The following is a 21,429-nucleotide window of genomic DNA, read 5'->3' as shown; positions in this document are numbered from 1 at the left end:
GGGGGGGTAGTGCCATGTGGCCCCAAACTCAGAAGGCCGTATTCTTCCTATATTTGATTTGGGGTTCTGACGGCGGTCAGCCTGTATTGGTTTGTGCTGCGCATGCTTCATCCATCCTTGCGTCACTTACCAGAGGGTTGCACTGTTGCAGGAGAACTCCGACGTGCTGTACAAGCAGGAGTCCCGCAGGAGAGCCAAGAGGAAAGCTTGGAGGGAGTCACGTCACAAACAGACTTCTGTGCAGACAGGTGAGTCTGCGTGTGCGGTGGGGTCAATGGGGGTTCACCTGGGATGGTTTGCGTGGACGGGTGCACTGGGTTGATTAGATGGATTGCTTGGACAGCACGGGTTTAATGACTCGTTGGATTGATTTGAAAGACGGAAGACGGTAGATGGGTGGCTGAATTGTGTACGTGGTCATGCTTTCTCTACGCTCAGCACGTCTGAGAGCACTTTTCGCCTCCTAATGGTTTTGTGCTGATTGCTTGAACTTTGGGTTTCATAAGAAGATTGTAGATGCATGAACTATACGCTAGGTTCAAGGAATTATAAATGAAATCAGGAAGACTGCGACGAATTGCACCCTTTTATTGAAGGAAAGTTAACTTATAATGAACCAACTATTCACTGTTACGTGATTACGGTGGATGTTTCCTGAGAAAGACAAGGAGTCGGCATAAGGACGCAAGAAACTCGCACACACCGGATGAAGGTTCTGGAGGGCCAGTATGACTAACGCTGTGCTGGGCCTTATCTTCATTCCCTCACCGTGTTGAGCTTAAACAGAGGGGCAACTTTACTTTTCATTTAATATTTTATGAAATCATTGTTGCGGGGTGAGTGTGAACTTGGCGTTTGTATTTTGTAACAGAGAAGAGCCCGTCTTTGGAAGCAGAGCGGAGTTTCCAGGTGCTGCACCACATGGCGGGCAACCCGGAGTGTCTCGGCTACCTGCTGAGGGGCTTGCTGAACCATATCTCCTCTCTGCTGCAGTTGCTACAGAACCTTAACGAGACGACCCTCCATCGCAGCATGGCCGCCCTCCTGCACAACGTCCTTAAGGTACAAGGAGACAGGAACTTTGTTCCGGAGGGGGAAGTGACTAGAACCTGCTCAAACTGAAAGAAAATGGCGATGCATCATTTCGTCACGAACCGCAGCGGGCACATTCAGAAAGCTAGGCTGTTTATTTATGAATATAAATTTACAGAATAAAAATTATCTACTACTGATTATCCCTGTATGCTCCATAACTGAATCCTCTGTACACCATCAACATACCTGTCGCAAAGACCTTGCAGCCAGTTGTCGGTGTCTTACCACGCATTTCTGTCCTCAGACTGCCATTGAAACTTACGGAATTCCTCAGCTGCCATTGGAAACCAAGGAAGATGCGACGTCGCGACGCAAAGAATTAAGCGCCGCGCTGTGCCTATTGCTCAAAGTGTGCCTGAGTCTGATCCACGGGGTTCACGACCTGCAGTACACAGCCATGGTCACTATCAACAAGGTGATTGACGCATGCGTGGTACATCGTCTTGCGCATATCAGAGTGAAGGCGTCGGAGGCTCTGCAGCACCCTTGCAGTGAAAGGTAAGGTCGCATCTGCATGTATTGCTTACGTTGTAACGTCCGATATCGTGACCGACAATTCCCATGGCTTTCTCAGTTTGTTTTAGATTAGTAACTTACAGCAGGTCATGGCTGATACCGACCTCATACCAGCAGGTACGTCGGCATATAACTTACTGACTCCATTGCATTAGAACAAGTCATACCGAACAGGCTAGCATAGCGGTTCCAGTCTTGGCCGGAACATCAGTTATCCTAAATGAGAGTTTCCGTGATTTTCCTCATTGCTTCCTGGCAAATAGCGGGGTAGTAACTAGATTAACCTTTCCAAAACATTTCAAATTTGACATTCATTTTACTATTCGCTGCCGTATACTCTAGATACATACAGCAAGGTAAAGTAACCCACGAGAAATAAGAATCTTAATATATAAAATCTCTGTGTACATTTTTTGTCTCTGATCTGGTTGCTATTAGACTGTAACTGGTTTTGTGTCACAGATGTGATCCATGTATACCGATGTTTCGTTGCCTCGCAACCGTTCAACTCTTCAGATGATCACTATGAGGAGCCAGGGATGTGAATAAGGCGCTGTTCAAGACATTTTCACGGCAATAAGCAGTTCGGCCAATTCAGTATAATCTACTGTAAGGAAATCAGGCCGACGAATGATGGCTTTCACTTCAATAGGTTGTTAGGATGTGAGCTGGCTCAAGAGAGATTTCTCAATGGGATCCTTTCGACATGACAGTGAGGAAACTAAGGGTGTTGTAGCGTTTTAATGAGGATATCTTGTTCACCTGAAAAATATGAATTGCTAGAGGAACATGTGACAGTTAAATAACGTCTTATTACATATATGTAACGAATGTTTCGTGTGTATGTATGTGCTGCTCTTGTTTCAAACGCAGGTTTTTGACTTGATTTAGCAACTCCAGCCTTCAAGATAAACTCAAATCCCCTTTACTGCTGTCGTATTACTCGAAATTCAAGCCTCCAGCAACACACTTGCAAATCCGAAAATCGCTGCGCTGACATCTCTTTGATAAATGTTGCTACAGTCCCCAGCTTCCCCTCAATTTGTCAACTCACCTTGGCATTTCAGTACTACTAACTGCGTTAATATGACGGCTAAAACCATTTGCAGGAGACCCGGAGGATGCCAAGTTAGAATTCGATTAGAAATTCAGTTACTGTTTGCCCGCCGTATCGTTTAGAGCTTAAACTTAAAGCTATCCTTTGGAGTTACGGTGAGAGAATTGTCCGTTGCAGCGGAGAAAATGAGAGTTGGTCTGTCCAAATGGCTCAAGATTTTTGTACCGTGAAGATGGAAGCAGTAGGTTCATTCAAATCCCCATAAACATACACGTAACTACACGGCGTCACATCACAGGGCATCTTCATGTTCAAATCTTCTCCGCAAAAAGAACAGACTGCATGTTCAAGCACAAACTGTTTATATTTGCGGCATATTTGAGATATCATTTATCCCCGTCATTCCAGAAACCTGTTACACTGACTCCAAATGAATGCCACTGGGGGCCCGCCTTCTATTGTTAAAGCGGCCGGATCGTGAAGCTGACAACTCGTTTCCTAATATAAAATGTAATCTGATTTGAGACGCCAGCAGTTCTGGAAACAACCAGAATTCGGACGCCCCAACCTCCTCACTCCAGTTCACTTCCTGAGCCTAGCACAGAGACGCGTCTCTAGTGTTGGACACCCGAGCTTACTGTTCGATCCGCCTAAGAGCGTGAGTTCGCACAGCCACCGTTACCGAAAATATTCGTATATCAAATATTCAGTCTAAACCCTGGCAGGAGTTGTGTGAAGACAAATAATCTAACGTGTCTTATGAAACTGATTAAAGGATACGGGAAGTAAGCCAGTCCCGAGAAAATCCTACATAGTCCTCGGAGCTTCACAGAGAAATGTGTAAACACTAATTTGTTCGCGAACTGCTGTAGACGTTCGGCCGAGACCGACTCACGCCTAACCTACGCTTGTGTGCAAACACTGTTCCTTTGTACACATGCATGTTTCTCAACAGGTGAGTGATGCGCAGTTAGTGGCATATCATTCGGAGCGGAACACTCAATCAAAGTAAAAGAATATACTCTCTGAAAGGGCGCGCCATAGCCCAAGCGGTTAGTCGCTGGCTTCCCACCGCGGCGGCCCGGGTTAGTGAGATTTGTGGTGGACAAAGTGGCGTTGGGGCAGGTTTTCTCCGAGTACTTCGGTTTCCCCTGCCAATCTTCATTCCACCCATTGCTCCACAATCACCCTCACCTATCATCTGGGGCTGGCACAATAGGCCAGAAGTGGCCGCAGTACAACTGGTCGCGGTGCATGGTGAAACCCACCCCCTCCAATAATAATAATAATAAGATCCATTATATCGTCATGGGTTGGTAATTGGATTTATTAAAATCTTACAGAACGTAGCTACAAGTAACTACAGCGCTATCTTTAATTCACACATTCTGCAATTAACTAAAAGCACACTAAGTCTTCGCAGTCTATTGTATCTTCACCGGTCGTCGATTGGTAACGGCTTCAACGCCGTAGTTTCCTTAGCTTCCGCGTTCACGTCCTTACAGGCCAGCGACTGTCTCATAACTAATTAAACACCACACTTGGTCTGCTTAAACACCTCGGCACGAACCGCACAGAAAACACCTCTCCCACCAGTTCTATTGTTGCGTCACGTAGCAGTCGCACGAACAGCGTAGAAAACACTGCTTCCCAATTACTCCATTGGTGCGTGTTACGAATCTGTTACGGCCATTACCTGCCAACGGCCTTTATTTACAGATCCACTACTGAGCAACGGGTCTCCATGCTACACTATTTAAAAATACGTCCTAAGATATTTTCAGACGTTTAGTTGGTCACAGTTTGTTTTTTAAGTAAGAAAATAAATCGTTACATAACAGGATTCATGAAGCAGGCATGTGAATCATAATGGAAGCCTATTTTAATATTATACCTATAAATACATGTTTCAGGGAGTCGTTTATCTTCTTCGTACACATTATTAAGTCGGCGTTTCTTTCGGTGCATGGATCTATATTGAGATTGTGCCTCATCGTTACTGGTACGCAAGAACCTCGTCCTGAAGTGGAACTTGTAACTACCTGTCTTCTCCTTTTTTGTCATTTCACAAAGATCGTAAATGTTCAAAGCCATGCGCTCTCTGTCGATTTCTTTCCTTGTGCTTCTTCAAAGGGTCTGATTTCCTGTAGACAGAGAGCGAGAGAGGCGGCGCAGTAAACAGGTCTGCTGATATTTCTATTGTTGCAGTCACACTTGTGGAGCAGAAGATAAATCATTCTGGCTGTTGAGTGATCACAGTTGTTACTATGAAAATTGGTAGCTTCGGGCACGTGAGGCCCTGTAATCGAAGAGGATTTCACCGTAATTTCAAACGAAAAGAGGGTCAGAGCCTATATTTTTCGCCTGTTTCCTATTGGTTACTTGCTCGGCCTGCTCTTCGACACTGAAGATGGACGCATTATATCCCTCCGAAGTATAAGTGAACGTTTACTGATTCCATGCCATCACATGCTAGAGGATGGTGTTCTCTACAATTCATTCCTTTCTATGCAACCTACAGAAGAGCAAAGATGTCAGTCACAACGGTCACCTCACCTGGACACAATATGCCCCCCCGCGCTGTGTNAGGTATAGCTATCCCTGTAACAGACCGTGGGCGCCCGTAGGGTTTCCAGACAGTCGGCACAAAGATGGCGGTGAGTTTGTCAGCCTCAAGAGCCGGCCGCCCTTTACCCCCAGGAAGATTCCTGGTACTCACTTCTGTTACAGGCTGAGGCGACCCCAGGGCCATAGTGCGGCTGGAAGAATTGAGTCAATTGAAAAATTCTATGATCTCATCGGGAATGGAACCCACGACCTTCCGGCTTGTAGTCTGAACCAGCTACGATACCGCGTGACCCCGTCTCCGCTGTATATATAGAGGGATGTGCCTCTGGATCCTTCAGTTTCCAGAATTATAACACTTCGTAACAACTACATCAGCTAGATGCATGCTACACAATACTGTGATCGGGAACAATCATTTTCAGTAGAATTCCGGTCATTTTTTTTTTACAAATTAATTTGTTTCTTTGAACTCAGTTTTGTTTTCTCAATTTGAGCCTTATGTGTATTTTGCGTAGTCATGTTTACTGTAAATATGGAGTGTTCCTTTAAAAATCAATTATATTTATAATCTGAGGTCCAAACATGTACAAATAAAAAAGAAAAATTCGAACTGGACATTCTCACTCGACGGAGTCAATGAAGTGTCCCCAGCAACCTCAGTAGTTTTGTTATATTTTCTCTCCTACTGTGGTGTGCCTGTTGCAGTGGCGGTTTCGGCCCGGACTCTAGCCACGGTCAGAAACAACAACAGCAGGGGCCCTGGGGCAGTGAGCCCTCGGAGACCGCATCATCTTCGAGGCCCAGCGGCGGCAGGACCCAGCGACTTGGTGCTAAGAGACTAGGGTCAGTGTGGCGCCATGCTGCCGGCGAACACCTCGAGCAGGTCCGAAAGGCTCTCACCGACGACTTCGACAAGGAGGAGAGCGTCATAGGTACGGTGCCCCTGCCCGACAGCACGAGCAAGACGTTCTTGCTAGTCGAGAAATTCCCCAGAATTGGAGAACCCCGAATAGTGACATCAATAGCCCGTTACTACTGAGGCAGATTAGTCCAGTTCACACATCCAGTCCTTGAACTTGCACTATGTAGGTCTCCCGAACGGGTTTATGGATACGTTTTGTCTGCGTCTCTCAACACCGCGCACCATACTGCATTTTCTCTGCATCTCGTCCTCCTTGGTCCTTGAAGGCTACGAATTTTATAACTCAACACGTACAAAAAACGTACATAGGCCTGAATGCCTGCTTCTCTTTCACTGTTCTCACAACATCCAGTAATTGCAGGATCCAGGGTAACCCGGTCGGTACGAGCTGGACTAGCCTGAATCTGGGATTGTATTCCTGGCAGGTACAAGAACGTTTCGCCTCCACTGAGCTTCACGCATCCTTCAGTCGAAAGCATGCGGGAGCTTTGTGCCTGGGTTTGTAGTGGCCAGATCATGAAGTTGGCCACTCACTTCACACACTGCTCAGACTAAGAATGTGTGGAGCTGTGCGTCTACCGCCCCAGCACATCTTGGCATGGTGATTAATTCTGCACAGGGACCGCACTTGCCTTCAGAAATGAAAAGCAGTTGTAGAGTAAGATAAGGCTCGTGAAGTTTTATTCAGTGACTCTCTCTACCGAGCGAAGTAGGTTGGTGAATCCCAATGAGATAATTTGTTTGTAACACGGTAAATGTTCGCCTCCACTGTGCAGTGTGTGACAGTGTTGAAGTATTTGAATCAGGTGGTGTTGTTTCAATGCTTGTTGCAGACGTGCTGTCCAGTGCCCATGCCCTGTCTGTGGTGAATATTCTGCACAACGCCTTGACCCTCTACAAACGAGTCGTGGGCAGCAAACAACAGTGTTCTCCCAGCCAGAGGTGAGCAGGTGAGACACACATGCACACAGACACACTGGTGAGCAGGTGAGACAAACATGCACACACACACAGACACTCTGCTCTTCAGAGCGTCACAGAACACACGCAGTATTAAGCACAACACCTTGACCTGTTTACGCCCATTTCACGAATGTCTTAACCTGCTATGTTTCATAACGCCACTTTGATAATCAAGAACGAAGAACGCCGAAAGTTCTTATCGTGTCCTCTCCGGAGTTTTCCAGAACACAGAGAACCCCAGGTAGGACCTCTGAATTCTTGTGGACTTGCCGAGAGTGAAGCATGACTACTAACGTTGGATTTGAGGTTCTCAGAGCGGTAAGTGTGAAGCGTACGGCCTACGGAGGAAGGTATTGCATTCATCTTCAGGTCGGGAAGGAAGCTAAACAAGACACCGACAAAAATCTGACAGTAAGTAGACCTGCTTGTTTATTTTTGGTTTCTTGCTTGACTTACTATTCGACCCTGAAGATGACGATAAAATCATACGAAATGCTTGTGTTTCACTGGAAGAACTGCATGGCCTCAGGACCCATGAGACCTGCTAACCATTTCTCTGACAAACTTAGGTAACGCTCTGAATGGAAGGATATGCTGAGAAAGCATACGCAACAAACACTCCTCAGTAAGACAAATCCGAGACGTGATTCTGTGCCTAAGAATGCATCTGGAAGGAAGGACACGTTTCTAGTTTAGGAGCACGAGAATCAGGAACTTGCAATGTTACACAATTGTGATGGCATGAAGAGACACATCTGAAAATGCAATATACGTATACAGGATGCTTTGTTGGCTTAATGAGTTACTGAGTGTGGGTGTGAAACTTGGTCTCTGACATTAAGGGAGGAACATAGACTGAGGGTGTTTGAGAACAGGGTGTTGAGAATATTTGGACCGAAGAGAGATGAAGTGACAGGAGGTTGGAGAAACCTGCATAATGAGGACCTTCATAACTTGTACTCTTCTCCAAGTATAATTAGAATGATCAAGTCAAGGAGGATGAGGTGGGCAGGGCATGTAGCACGAATGGGGGAGAAAAAGAATGCATATAGGATATTGGTGGGAAAGCCAGAAGAAAAGAGACCACTGGGAAGACCAAGGCGTAGGTGGGTGGACGATATTAAAATGGACCTTAGAGAGATAGGATGGGATTGTATGGGTTGGATTGATCTGGCTCAGGATAGAGACCAGTGGAGGGCTCTTGTGAACACGGTAATGAACCTTCGGGTTCCATAAAATGCTGGGAAATTCTAGAGTAGCTACAGATTTGGCTTATCCTCAAGAAGGGCTCAGCTCCATAAGTAAGTAAGTAAGTAATTAAGTGTTACTTAGTTATTATATTCCTCTAACCAGACATTTCTTGGGTGTGAACTACAACTCATTAGTAATGAGGATACAGTCTCATATCTATGGCATTCCTGTGGTTCACGTTACTTTGGATCTTGCAATGAATCGAGCCTTAAATTTATGTATTTTTATTTTGGGGACCGTCAGATTCAGAAGTGTGAAATGTTTCTCCATTTCGTACAAATTGCTGTCCCATGATGCATTTCCATGAAACGTATATTATTAGGAGCATGAAAACTCTAATTTGGTTCCTCACTATATTCGGGAATTTTGCAGTAAGAAGAGGTAAAATATTTTTCTCAGTTACTGTGGCAGGAAAGCGTTTAGTTTCAATTTATATCTTTTATATGCTCTATGATATAATGGTCCATTTTATTTCTCATAGCTGTGGCCTTGAGTTTTGTGCTCTGGCTTAGACTAAAAGCCTCAAAATCTGGCTGAAAACTGTCTCATACAGGTCACAATAGAATGAGCACCTAAACGTACCGCGGTAACTGTTGCTGGAACCGCGTCATATAGAGTCCTATTGGGATACAACAACCCAAATATAAGCTAGGCTTAAATAAAGATTTTAAAATTTTCTAAATAATAAAATATGAACGAAAGAGATTACGATTGGTCACACAAGAAAAGTAACGTTACAGATTAGCGGCCTCCGTAGTCTAGAGGTAACGTTCCCACCTCATGGCTCGTGGTACGCGGGTTCAAACCCGGCGGAGGTCGTCGAATTTTTAAGGGCGGAAAAATTCAGGGAACATGTCCTCCGGGAGGGACTTTAAGCCGTGGGTCCCGTGTCGTAGCTTCACGGCACGTGAAAGAACCTCATATCTCCAAAGGAGGTCACTGAGCCAAATTCAAGGACGTTTCCCGCCCAACAAGTAGTCTCTAACGCCTCTGATAGATGGGGGAAGCATTATAAATACCGCCAAGCTAGTGGAGGCCGAACTCGCTGGCTCGGTCGGGACTGATGATACGCACCAATATCGGTAGGATATAGAGACTGGTAGAATATCATAGAGGGAAGCACAATGGACCAATACTGGTCTAAGTGCATGGGGAAATCCACCCTCTCCAATAACTAACTAACCAACGTTACAGATTAGACGCTACCGATGCGGTCATTGGATTTTTCAATTAATCTAATTGTGGATTGGAAGATAATATTAACATAAGTCTTAAGGAAATAAATTTTGAATGTGTGGACTGAGTTAATTTGTTTCAGATTATATTTCGGCTGTGGGATATTTTGCACATGATATTGAACAATTCGATTTCTTGAAGTGTAGGAATTTCCTTGATAAACTGGGCTGCCCTCTTCTTAGAAAGGTCTTTGCTTCGTATAATGAGCAGAAATTGAAGATAAAAATTATGTGCAGAAGTGTAAAACTGCAAGTGAAAACGCTGGGATTCTGTGACTCCCTTCTGAAATGAAGAATTCAATTCTGCTTTTATTTTTCAACATCACGACTTCAGTCAGTGGAATCATGCTTGTCACTCTTACAGATGGCGACACTGCAGCTACCATTGCCTGCAGATTCTAGCTGCGCGCGCATTACTCTTCATGGTGGAAGGACCAGCGGTACAGATGCAGCTGGCTCAGGACCAGCAGTTGCGCATTCTGGCTGCTGCCCTAGACTCGACCCATGACCCGGTGAGTGTACTGTCATACACACAAAGTTGTCCGCAGTCATTTGAGTTCTAAGTGTACAGATACACAGCAGCCTTGCCTTCAGCTGCACCACCCTTCCATACGTGTCTCGTTATAAGATCTCGGCTTGTACGAACAGAAAACACGTAGAATTGCTTCCGTTGGAACGTGTTTTGTTTGTGAAGGCGTTACCCATTAACGCCTATGGTATATTTACTTATCTCGTGGTCGTTGCCCAGTAGCGGCTCTACATGCTCTCCTTATCTGGATACGTCTCTGTCGTGCAGTCTGAAGATATGCAATTCTGTGGTGGCAAATAACCGCACAAAATGCAGTGTTCACACTGTAAGAAGGTGAGATACCGCAAGCACTCCTTCTAAGGTATGGCTGTTTCTCCACAGCAACTGCTGGTGCTGGTCCTCCAGATCGTTGCGACACTGGCCCTGGAACCGCAGCATCACAGGGCTCTCATTGACCAAGGTCTGCCCGACGTGCTCAGTCAGCTACTTCTGCCCTCTGACGAGTGGTACTACACAAATCACAGCACCAAGTATGCGAGGTTCGTGAAGCACCATGCAGCGCGCACACTTGTGTACCTCGGTCTCCAACACCGCGTCAACCTCCGCATCAGCGTCTATGACATCCTCTTGGGTAAGTGTCTTTGAGTTCATCATTGAACAATTAAATATTTACGCCACTGTCACGTCCGACTTTGCGTCCATCTTCTTTGTCTTCTCTTTAACGTCAGTACATATTTCGGCCCCATCGGCCATCAGCAGGTGTACACGTTGTCGCGATGCAGAGATCGGCCGGTCTGCTCTAAAGTCTGATTCTACGTTATCTGGGTTAGCAAGCACTTGATGGGCTATATTAGTACAAATATTATGTTGTTGGACTTAGCACCAGAGAAGTGGTGCAAAGCCTCATAAGTGTGTAGCTTCAATAACTGGATATATTCGTAGCTCTCGCAGATGGTTTGTGCTATGTTTGGTTTATGAACCCCTTCCTGAAACTGGCATAGATTTCCGGAGACAGGGCCCAACTGAGTGACTTCTACACAGAAGAAGGAGACAGAATTCAGTACCCGAAACGCTGTGTTTTGAAAAATAAGCAGGAAGGATTTTAGGCAGAGAGACGACGAAGGATAATGTCCAAAAACATAATATTTGTACCAGTTTACCATGTCAAAAACTTTTAGATCTGGTATGGGTTATATTAATTCTGTATATTCGGTCTATGTGTATATGATGTTAGGGTTTTGTTGGTGTGTTGATTTATCCTTATTTCGGTGTGTGGCTGCCCTGAAAGTTTTTCTGTGCAGTCTGGTGTTCATGGTAGATATTTCTATGACGTAGCTTGTGTTGATACCTAAGAGGGAGGGCGTGTTGTGTCATGTAATGCTTTGAATATTGGGTTGTGTCTCTCGGTGTTTCTTTCTTTCATTTGAAGTAATCTTCACTGATCTTGTATGTGTGCAACCTTCCCTTTTCTGTGTATTTTTCTGATTCCACGTTTCATATGTGGTTTCAGTATCCCGAACTAATGTTATTTCTAACTGGTTGTATATGTTCCTTGTATCTCGTGCGGAAAGCTCTGCCCGTCTGTGGGTGCTGTTTCAATATGTTTTCTATTATTTTGTGTTCTGAACGCTGTTTTTATTTGCATGTCCTTGGATAATTTTGATATTTTTCTTGCTCTGTTTCTTCTGCTGTATGTGAAGGTGGCCCATTTCTATTTCTGGTATTGTGGGTTCCTGCCAGTATTTTGTTTTTGTTTTGCGGGTTTGGATGTCTTGTGATTTTGTTCATTATATATTTGTTGATATCCAGTGTGTTTTTATAATATTTAGTTCTTCGTTTTGCTTCTGGGGTGCACTGTCCCGGTGTAGGTCCTTTTGTTTTCCTTCTCCCTCTCTCAAATGAAGAATGTCTGTCATATCTTCACCTGTTAGCTACACTGCTGTCTACATGTGCAGTCAATCCTAAGAGAAGAATATTGGGACCATGTCACAGCCTAGGCGGTTGGATCCTGGAGCCTGTGGTGCAACCTCATACTCAAAAGAACTAGGTCAGCCGTGAGCTTCGTGGCCTCACCAATCCAGGAGCCATTTCATGGCGAATTAAATTGTTCGCTCGAGTGCAAATAATACGGAAGCAGCAAAGTAACGGGTTCGTGCCTGCAGCTGTCCTTAGGGCGAATATTTTTGTAATAATCATGACAGGAAATTGGTGGTGTCCTACAGGACGATTTTGATAACGATTTCACTAATCCGTGGAATGTCATGTTTTCATGTCCACATTCGTTACTGAATCAAGAGATGGAAGTGTACACACTCATCTCATTTGTAACACTGAAAATAAATAAATTTATTCAGACCTCTGAAACTGAATATGATATAAAAATTTTTGTATAATCTTCAAACAAAAAAATATCTTAGATTTAAGATTTAAAACACAAGTCTTCATAACCTGCATTACAGCATCTGCTGGACCATAGAGCGTTTTTCTTGACGTATGACAGTTGGCGTTACGAATGGTCCAGAAAGCATAGTGATACCTTAATATATTGCTGTTATCTAATTTGGTTCTGGTTCCCAGATGAAGTACCTCCCCCTACGCCACTTATGGAATCTGTGGAGGACACCTACATAACCCTGACATCAGCACCACCCAGCATGGTGGTATGCAACGAAACTAACAGGATCCTGGGGCTCTCTGTTGAAGGTGCAATTATGCATGCACTTAAAATTCTTGAGGTAGGATATTATTAAGAAATTTTGCATGTAGTCTGATGCCTTAAAGAGCAATTATTCATGTTATTGAAGGTTTTGAGGTGGGCTATTATTATGCAATGTGCCATACCCATTAAATGACTTGGTATTAGAGAGTACGTTCTTTCACTTGTTTGTGTAGACCAGCGGGGTGTGAGATACGTTTGCGGGCTTCACACGGCCCACACATTTACGAATGTTTTCTGTGAGCTAATTACACCAACAAATGTATAAATATACGAATACAAACTTCTAGGCAACTAGTGCTCAAGTCATTTCACAGTCTCCTATGCAGAACTCCCAGTCAACTGAACTGACTGGCTAAGAGTCAGAGTCACTTTACGACTGGCGGTTTACCGCCAATTACTTCATCTTCGCGACAAACACCTCGAGACTCACGACCAACATTTTTTAACTGAATACTTTATTTCATAGTCCTTATGTAACAGCCTCTCTCACGAGAGGATGGGTCTGTAGTTTACAATTACTGCCGGTCCTCGCCAGCGCAATCATTCACAGGTCCGACTCCCACGGGACTCGTGCCCATATTTTACAGTTTCAAATTCGATACTGCCCCAACTTACAGGACCAGGTCCCCGTATTTGCATCCTTTAGGAACACAGTGGCCCGTTTATACTCCTAGACACTAGGTCGCCCCATTTGTCTTCCTTATAACCCTTCTGTACGGACCGACTAGCAAACACATTTTCTAACAGTAACTCCACTCTTGCGTGCATATTCGTTGTCGTGGAAACGTGCTTACCGAACCGTTGCTTACAGAGTCATCTTCTGACAACGGGTCTATACTGCAACCCGTATATATATATATGCCATTCCGAATAAATGTGGGAAAATTGGCAGTTTTTTCTGAAGATCACGGAAATGTGATATGTCGCAGTATCTCACACTAAGAGCAAAGATATTATCTCGGTTATCTTAGTATGTGAGCTGCTCCTGAACAGCATGAATTACATTCAGTATGGATATTGCTTTCTAATGCCTGCAGTCCGAAGCATGAAGCTAGCTTTCTGTGAACTTATGTTTCACTTATATTCATTTGCTATTTTGCTACTAAAACTGATGCTTAGTTCAAATAACAATTGTAGGTATTTAAATAATTAATCACTGTAGGAATAATAAAATTAATTAAGTGGGTAGGCCATGAATATCTTGAATTGCATTTCTGGAGGACTCTGTGGAATTTGCTGTTAACTGTACGGGACTCCGAAGACGTGTTCATATAAGCTTACCGTTGCAGTTTGCTGTGGTCAGTTGCAGTGGAGATGACTGACAAGCCGGGCAAGGCTTGTAATAAATATTATCTGTAGTGGTTTACACAATAGGATTCAACATACTGTTATGAGTAATTCAGTTCTATTTTATATTATCTTCTGGGTTTCAGCCCGAATTTCTCTCAGTGATTAGAACAGTTTACGTTATGATTATGCTGGCAGACATATAACCTTGTTTCACTCAACTCGGTCTTCTCTACTTTCTGTAAGTGAGAGTTCCTAACTAAGTCAGACTCAGTTTGGTGGACTAAGCCTCCGAAAGGGATGAGGCCCTATGCGGTCATGAATGTAGGTTACAACATCATTTCCAGAACGCAATAATATGAATTCACCAGTGAAGTTACTTTACTTTAAATTTCATTATGTAGACATACAGCATTGGAAATATGTTTCTACTTTCAGATGTCTATCAGTCAAGGTACTACGTCAACAGAGCTATCTACACTACACTGGGTACTCAGTGGGAGCTCCTACACGCACATGTCTGCTCGAGGTGGGTTCCATCACACTCAGTGCAGTATCTCCTGTCTCCAGAGACAAACACTGATTTGAATAGCTTTGAACCAAACAATTTCTTGCCGATCTGCCCCCTGCACACGGAACGCTCCACGTATTTGGAAATTTCTTATGCAGTCTAGGAAACATGGCAAGGAGACCGTTTTTGTGTGACACACTTTTTTATCAAACGTCACTAGAATTTCTTCAGTATTTTTAGTTTATTTTGTATTGAGAACAGGAGAGTAATTTACGTAAGTTAACGAAACAGTTTCTTAATATCCTTAGGCTCCTGAGTGCTCGTTAATTTTGTAAAGAATTCCTAGTATAAGCACACCGTGATTGTAGTTGAGCTGTACTGGTGATGTGAATCTGCTAGGAGGCGGAAGGGGTTGTCATGTCGTGACGTACAGACGACTTGCTTTTCTGTTTTATTGCTAGTGGGGTGGGACTAAGTCCCTTGTACTGCGGTCACTTCTGGCCTATTGTACCAGCCCCAGATGATAGGTGAGGGTGATTGTGGAGCAATTGGTGGAATGGAGATTGGCAGGGGAAACCGAAGTACTCGGAGAAAACCTGCCCCAGCGCCACTTTGTCCACCACAAATCCCACTTGACCAGACCCGTGATCGAACCCGAGTCGCCGCGGTTGGAAGCCAGCGACTAACCGCTTGAGCTATGGCGCGGTCAGACGACTTACTTGGCAACTGCTTAGTTGCAAACATAAGAACGGAACGCGAAAATTCACTGTCTCCAGCGTTCGTGAATGATGATGAAAGAAAAGTGGTCGCTGACTGGGGTGGTGTTGCAGGGCAGGTGCCGGCTAGACGCCAGCCCTCCGATCCGGACTCGCCACTCTTCACTCAGAGCTTCCTCACCTGCTTTCCGTGCGTGCTGAGCCCAGTGGTTGTCCTCAGGCTACTCCTGCATCGCCTTCTCACCACTGCCGCCCACCTCCAGCGCTGGAAGAGCTGTGCCTCTCGTTCCAGCTTCGCCTCTGCATCTGCTCATGATGCGCCCCGTAGTCCGCGAAGCAGAGCTTCGTCCACGGACACCGAACCCAGCTCTCTCAGGAAGAGGAGGAAGGTCAGTATTGAGAATTGAGAAGTAGATGTGATTCAGTTCTGCCCTATGGACGAGTGTGAGAACCAAAATCTGGTCCACTTTGTGGTGAAACGTGTCGTCTTCCTGTCTCACTTCCGGCCCCTCCGGCCTTCAACCTGAAATTTAATTACTTCTCTGTTTTGTTCCTGAAAACCTGTCTCTTATTTGTGCAGCCAACGACAGTGATCACCCCTTGCCATCAAAATACACGCATTGGGCATAATTTATATTAATACCTCTATCTCTTAAAGCACAGTGGTTCCTTCATGTTAACATCCAAAAACGTTGCAGTTGCCCACAGAGCGCATTTGTGTGTGTTGTATTTTTCTCAGAATCAACAACCATTCCTCTCCCAACAAACAAACAAAACAATCTGTGTCCTGTAGTCCGCAAGCGAACTATACTGCCCCCAGCGACCGCCGCTTGTCGGCGAAGTTAGTGCCAACATTTGTAGATAGGTGTCACGTGGTCAGCGCAACGGATCCCCACGGCCGTAAATTTCGGTTTTCTAGACCGGAGCCGCTATTTCCTTGAAATAGCTCCTCAGTTATCTTCAAGAGGCTGAGTGAACCCCGTTCCATACCGACTACTTCTAAAAAAAAGTCTTGTAGCCCCGGAAATCGAACCCGGACCTCTGGATCTGTAGCCAGTAACTCTGACCATTCCTCTCCCAACACAATCAATAGTTTATAATTTGGAAACAGTGTGTTTTCTGCTATATAGGAAGACTGTTTAACTACACCTCGACGTGCCACGTGTTTCCGCAGGTGAACCTCACAGTAGACTGCTCAGGGAACGAATCGAACGACGAGCCGCCAGTCCCTGGACGGGCCCGCACACTGCAACGGCTCTCACACCAGCAGATCGACCGTTCCTTATCTCTGGTGCCCCGCGACAGTGTGAGCAGCGTGTCTGGGCTGGGTCTGGAGCCCGCTGTGCAGGCCACTCTGTTTGCATTTTCACATCTCCTGCGAGGCGCCCCGTCCCACGAAAGCCTCCAGAGTGCCCCCAGCAGTGATGGCCGCAACACTCCGGTACCAGGATCTCCATCGGCAGTGATCAACTTGCCCATAATCAACCTCCACCAACACCACAAGCCCCGGACTTCCTTCCGGTTCTCAAGCCTCAGACACAGCAACAAGCGGCGATCCAAGTCGCACGCGAATATCGCCAAAGTGGCCCACAACGAGCAGCGCGACACGCCGGAGCAGGAGATCCTGGCATTTCAGAAGCAACTCCAGAACCTTCCAGACTTCGACTCTCCGGACCATCCCACGGACGGGCCCGGCTTCTCGGACCCCGCCACTGCTGCTTCCGAGTTCCTCGCCAACAGACCTTACCTCCGGCCTCGCTCCCGTTCCATGCCCCGTGTCACCTACGAGTCTTCGCGGTACCTCACCTTACCGGAAATTACGTGGTCTTCTTCCGGCGGTTCGGGTCGCTTGCACCGCGGCAGGTCCGCGGGAGCGCTTGGTCTGCAACAGGAGCACCACGGCGCCATGGCTTCGAGTAGCCCAACCACCACACCGATGGATGAGAAGGCGCCCCCTGCAATAGGGTTTGGGGGCCCCCCTCCACCGGGCACAACGCCCTGCGCATCGAACAGTCGGAGGAGCAGTCTGTCCCCCTCGGACCGTACCGGCAGAAGAAGGGATAGCCCCGCTTGCATCGTGGTAGAAGTGCCACCTTGGCACCGGGCCATCCTCAACTTCATAGAGGTAGGCGCTCCACTACAAGGACAACTCTAGCTAGTTCAGGTATCGTGGGCGTGTAGAAGGGCACTTTCAGATTGGGCAATATATGTCTCATTCCTTCAACGTGGCAATAATATAGACTGAGGGGCCTTCCGAGTTATGAGACCGCGTAGTCTGGTAGGCACCACTACGTGATGTCATGACACAGAAGACCACAGTCTAAATACTAACCACCGTGAAAACTCAAGGTCTTTCTCAACGTTCTACGAGAACAAAGGGAGAACGGCAAATGCAGGACGGTGGGATGGGTGGAACATGTAGCACGAAAGGGGAGTTGACGCGTACCCAGAAGGTATATCGCTTGGTAGACCTACGAACTGACGGAATGACATTGAACGATTCTAGAAGATCACCTGTTACTGACCATCCGTAACACCGCAGTCGTCACGAGTGCGTCATGGGCTGATAAAACGCGCCTCCCCGAAATCAGTTAACAGCATTACGAAATTTGGTCACTTTCTCGAATACTGTGCCTACAAAATAATCAGATAAACTCTGGAGACAATGAAATTTGCGCGGATTCGGTATTGTTTAATTACAGGTTCTTCCCTTACCCAGTAACGGCTGCGTATACTTGTTTATTAAAAATCTTTTGCCTAGCGACGAATTTTTCATAGTTTCAAGATCGTTACATAGTAACGGGCCTATTCATTCATGAACAGCTGTGCAGCCCTTTGTTGGGCCCTGGCCGGTTTTCAGTTTCTTAATCCTATACACAGTCGGTAGGACTCCTTGGACGGGGGATCAGCCCGTCGCAAGGCCTCTACCTGCACACAGGACAACACAAACAGAATAAACGCACACAGATATCCATGCCTCGAGTGGGATTCGAACCCACGACTCCAGTGTTCGAGCGGGAGAAGACGGTTAATGCCTTAGACCGCCCGGCCACTGCGATCTGTAGTTATTAATAGCGTCATTAAAGAAACACAAAAACTAAAATAAATCCATCCCACTCCATTGATGCTAATTAATGCAATATTATTGCCTATTAAGTGGATGAATTTGGCATGGAGCACACGTGGAAGAGGTGCCATATATATGCTTTTTGGAAACCCAATGAAAACAGACGCTTAATTGGTTCGTTTACATTACAACAGCGCACTGCCGGACTATTGTGAACATGGCAGTGAAATTTGCTGACCTACTGGGTGACTGTCAGCTTCTCAGGAAGAGTTCTGCCCCGAGAAGTTATATAGACATCCAGACCGGCTCAGTGGGTACAGGTGGTTCTCTCTCCCCGGGTGTACAGGTGTTAAGAATGCATGGAGCTATATCTCCATTCCCACATACGTCATAATGGCACGGTGCTTAATAAGCCCAGGCAAAACATTATATTATAGCTCTACACAGAGATATCAGACTAACAAACAGTATATTCTGAAAGTCTGCCTCCCATTTGCCGTATTGTGTGTTTCAAGTCTCTATGGGAGCCAGTGTAAAGGGGGGCAACCAGGACTTTTGGAAAACAGAATTAACATTGAAAATACACCAAATGTTAATAATAAAATTTACAATTGCTTTAAAATTGTTCTTTAATATTGAATAGAAGGAAATCCATAGATATGAACTTATACGGTTTAAACGTAAATTTGTGAGAATATTTTCTGCCTGCCCCCTTGAAAAGAACCCTGAGGATGTCCGTGTGAATCGCTTTGTGAGGTGGGCTAATGATCTGCTTGCAGGAATGGTTGCGGATATCTCGCGTGGACCTGGACAGAAACGCCCCTTTGTGTCGGGAACTCCGTGACTTCCTCACCAAAGTGTCTTCCTGTGGCGCCCCCTATCAACAGTGGTGCGCCGAACTACGCCTGGAATTCCCTGCGTTGGTAAGTTGTAAGGTTGCCTGCACTGAGTTTTATCCAGTAAGAGGCTCGGGGTAGCTCATATGAATAAGGGGTTGGATATGGGCTAAGTTCCCGGTAGGTGCAGAATTTTTCCTCTTAGCCAACAAATTGAGGCCATGCACTGCGGGGCTGCAGACCTGGTGGCGACAGACAGGACCGAACTCATGACGTCGTGCCTGTCTGCAGGAGCAGTCTTACCCTAACTGCTTCAGTACAGCGAGATATGCTCCCTTGACGTTGCAGACAGTGGCACTTGGTAGAAATCATGAACACCGGACATGATAGCTATTATATGGAGATCTGTTACCAGTTGGTGCAGTGTTGTCGTGTGCAGTGCCCAGCAACGAGCAAGTAACAACACTGGAGAATGAGTACACCACAGCCTTGCAACTGAGAGAGTCCACTACATGAGGGGAACAGCTTGTCGTTTGGGTTCTCTTCTAAATCGTACATTCTGTGTTTAAGGACGATTCGTACGTTCAAAAACTGCATAAGCTGATAACCTATACACTTTACAGATTTTTCAAAACGAAATGCCAAGGCACATCTTATTATACACGTATTATGTGTATTGAAATTAAACTCAGTCATCGAATTCGCCCATTTTTGTACAGAAATTGATGTTATTCTTCCTTCTTCGTCTTCCTCCACTTCGTTTTCTTCGATAACATAAAATAATTTCTTGTCTGAAGTTTTTCCTTCGACCCTCCGTCACTGTTGTTGTGACTACGTGGCCATGCGCAGAGTTCAACTCTTATAAAATGAAATACTGTACAAAAAGCGATCGTCACGTGACATGTAAGAGAACGAGTTGTGATGACACGTCATCTCTTCTCTGCAACGGACTTGTAATCACAACTGACAATGAGTGAGATTTTGTGTGTTGCTGTGCTTCAGCTGTCGCCTGGACAGGCAGGACTTCAGAGTTCATAGGAGACTGGGCAATTGCATTACGTCACCCTTCTGCTCAGTTGGTTAATTTTGTTTTTGACTGGTTAATGAAATCATTGTGCTTGTTCCGTATGGTTAGTTCGTTTGGTGAGCTACTTGGTTGGTTGGTTGGTTGGTTGGTTGGTTGGTTGGTTGGTTTGTTTCAGTTGTTTTCGAGTCGATTTTTGATTGAATGTTTGATTGGCTGCAAGAGTCATTGGTTAGTTCTTTAAAAGAATGAGGATTATTAGTGGAATGACCGGTTGGCTGGACGAATTTTTAATTTGTGGGATGAATGTTTTGTTCGTTATTTGGCTATGAGTTCGGTCATAAAGTCATTTAAAACGAAGTCCAGTAAAGGTTTAATCAGTCAAACAAGCCTCCAGCTGTGTATTGTACACTATTTTTCTATTGCTAGTGGGGTGGGACTAAGTCCCTTGTACTGCGCCCACTTCTGGTCTATTGTACCAGCCCCAGATGATAGGTGAGGGTGATTGTGGAGCAATTGGTGGAATGAAGATTGGGAGGGGAAACCGAAGTACTCGGAGAAAACCTGCCCTAGCGCCACTTTGTCCACCACACATCCCACTTGACCAGCCCCGGATCGAACCCGGGCCGCCGCGGTGGGAAACCAGCGACTAACCGCTTAAGCTATAGCGCGGCCATTTTGTACACTGTATGAAAGACTGATAGATTTAAGCTCACTCAAACATGCTGCATGACAGCCAGCTGCAATTAGCCTCACTGTGATTGGTCGGTCTCTTTCAGACACGTGATCCTGACCTGGAAAGTGGCGACGACCTGGAGGAGACGGATCGGGAATACTGTCAGGTACTGCTGCCACCTTTTACCCATATTCTGAACTATTTGAGCATGACTTCGAGGAGAGCGGGATGTAGCAGTTGGGCTGTGTCTAAGCCAATTTTCATGGATAGTATCAAACTGTGGAACGCAGATTATGGAAGGCCTGGGCGACGCATAAGTATTCATAAAGTGGCAGCTTAGTAATCAGAGGCATATGAGATCTGTTGATCCGGGACTATCGCAGAATTCGAAATTATCGTAAAAGTTTCCTGCCTCTCATTGTTAGACATTGTTGTTACATAAATTCGAAATGCAAAG

At 45.6% G+C, this 21,429-nt stretch overlaps 1 protein-coding gene across 1 annotated transcript in view; it reads left to right on the top strand.

Annotated features, from left to right (window-relative positions):
* Positions 1–21,429, top strand: part of LOC111863042 — a gene marked incomplete at its 5' end in the record, with an annotated part of 254,203 nt that overhangs the window by 45,060 nt on the left and 187,714 nt on the right. Inside the window, 13 exon segments of the mRNA XM_023848988.2 lie at positions 152–248; positions 872–1,062; positions 1,340–1,593; positions 5,942–6,168; positions 6,992–7,100; positions 9,972–10,119; positions 10,518–10,767; positions 12,714–12,871; positions 14,581–14,671; positions 15,484–15,758; positions 16,544–17,494; positions 19,216–19,359; positions 21,076–21,138. Coding sequence (XP_023704756.2) covers positions 152–248; positions 872–1,062; positions 1,340–1,593; positions 5,942–6,168; positions 6,992–7,100; positions 9,972–10,119; positions 10,518–10,767; positions 12,714–12,871; positions 14,581–14,671; positions 15,484–15,758; positions 16,544–17,494; positions 19,216–19,359; positions 21,076–21,138 — 2,958 coding nt within the window.

This window comes from Cryptotermes secundus, unplaced genomic scaffold (assembly GCF_002891405.2).
Source record: "Cryptotermes secundus unplaced genomic scaffold, Csec_1.0 scaffold1452, whole genome shotgun sequence".
NCBI classification, from domain to species: Eukaryota; Metazoa; Arthropoda; class Insecta; order Blattodea; family Kalotermitidae; genus Cryptotermes; species Cryptotermes secundus.
The sequence above is the reverse complement of the archived record's forward strand: the minus strand, read 5'-3'. Positions and strand labels throughout refer to the sequence as shown.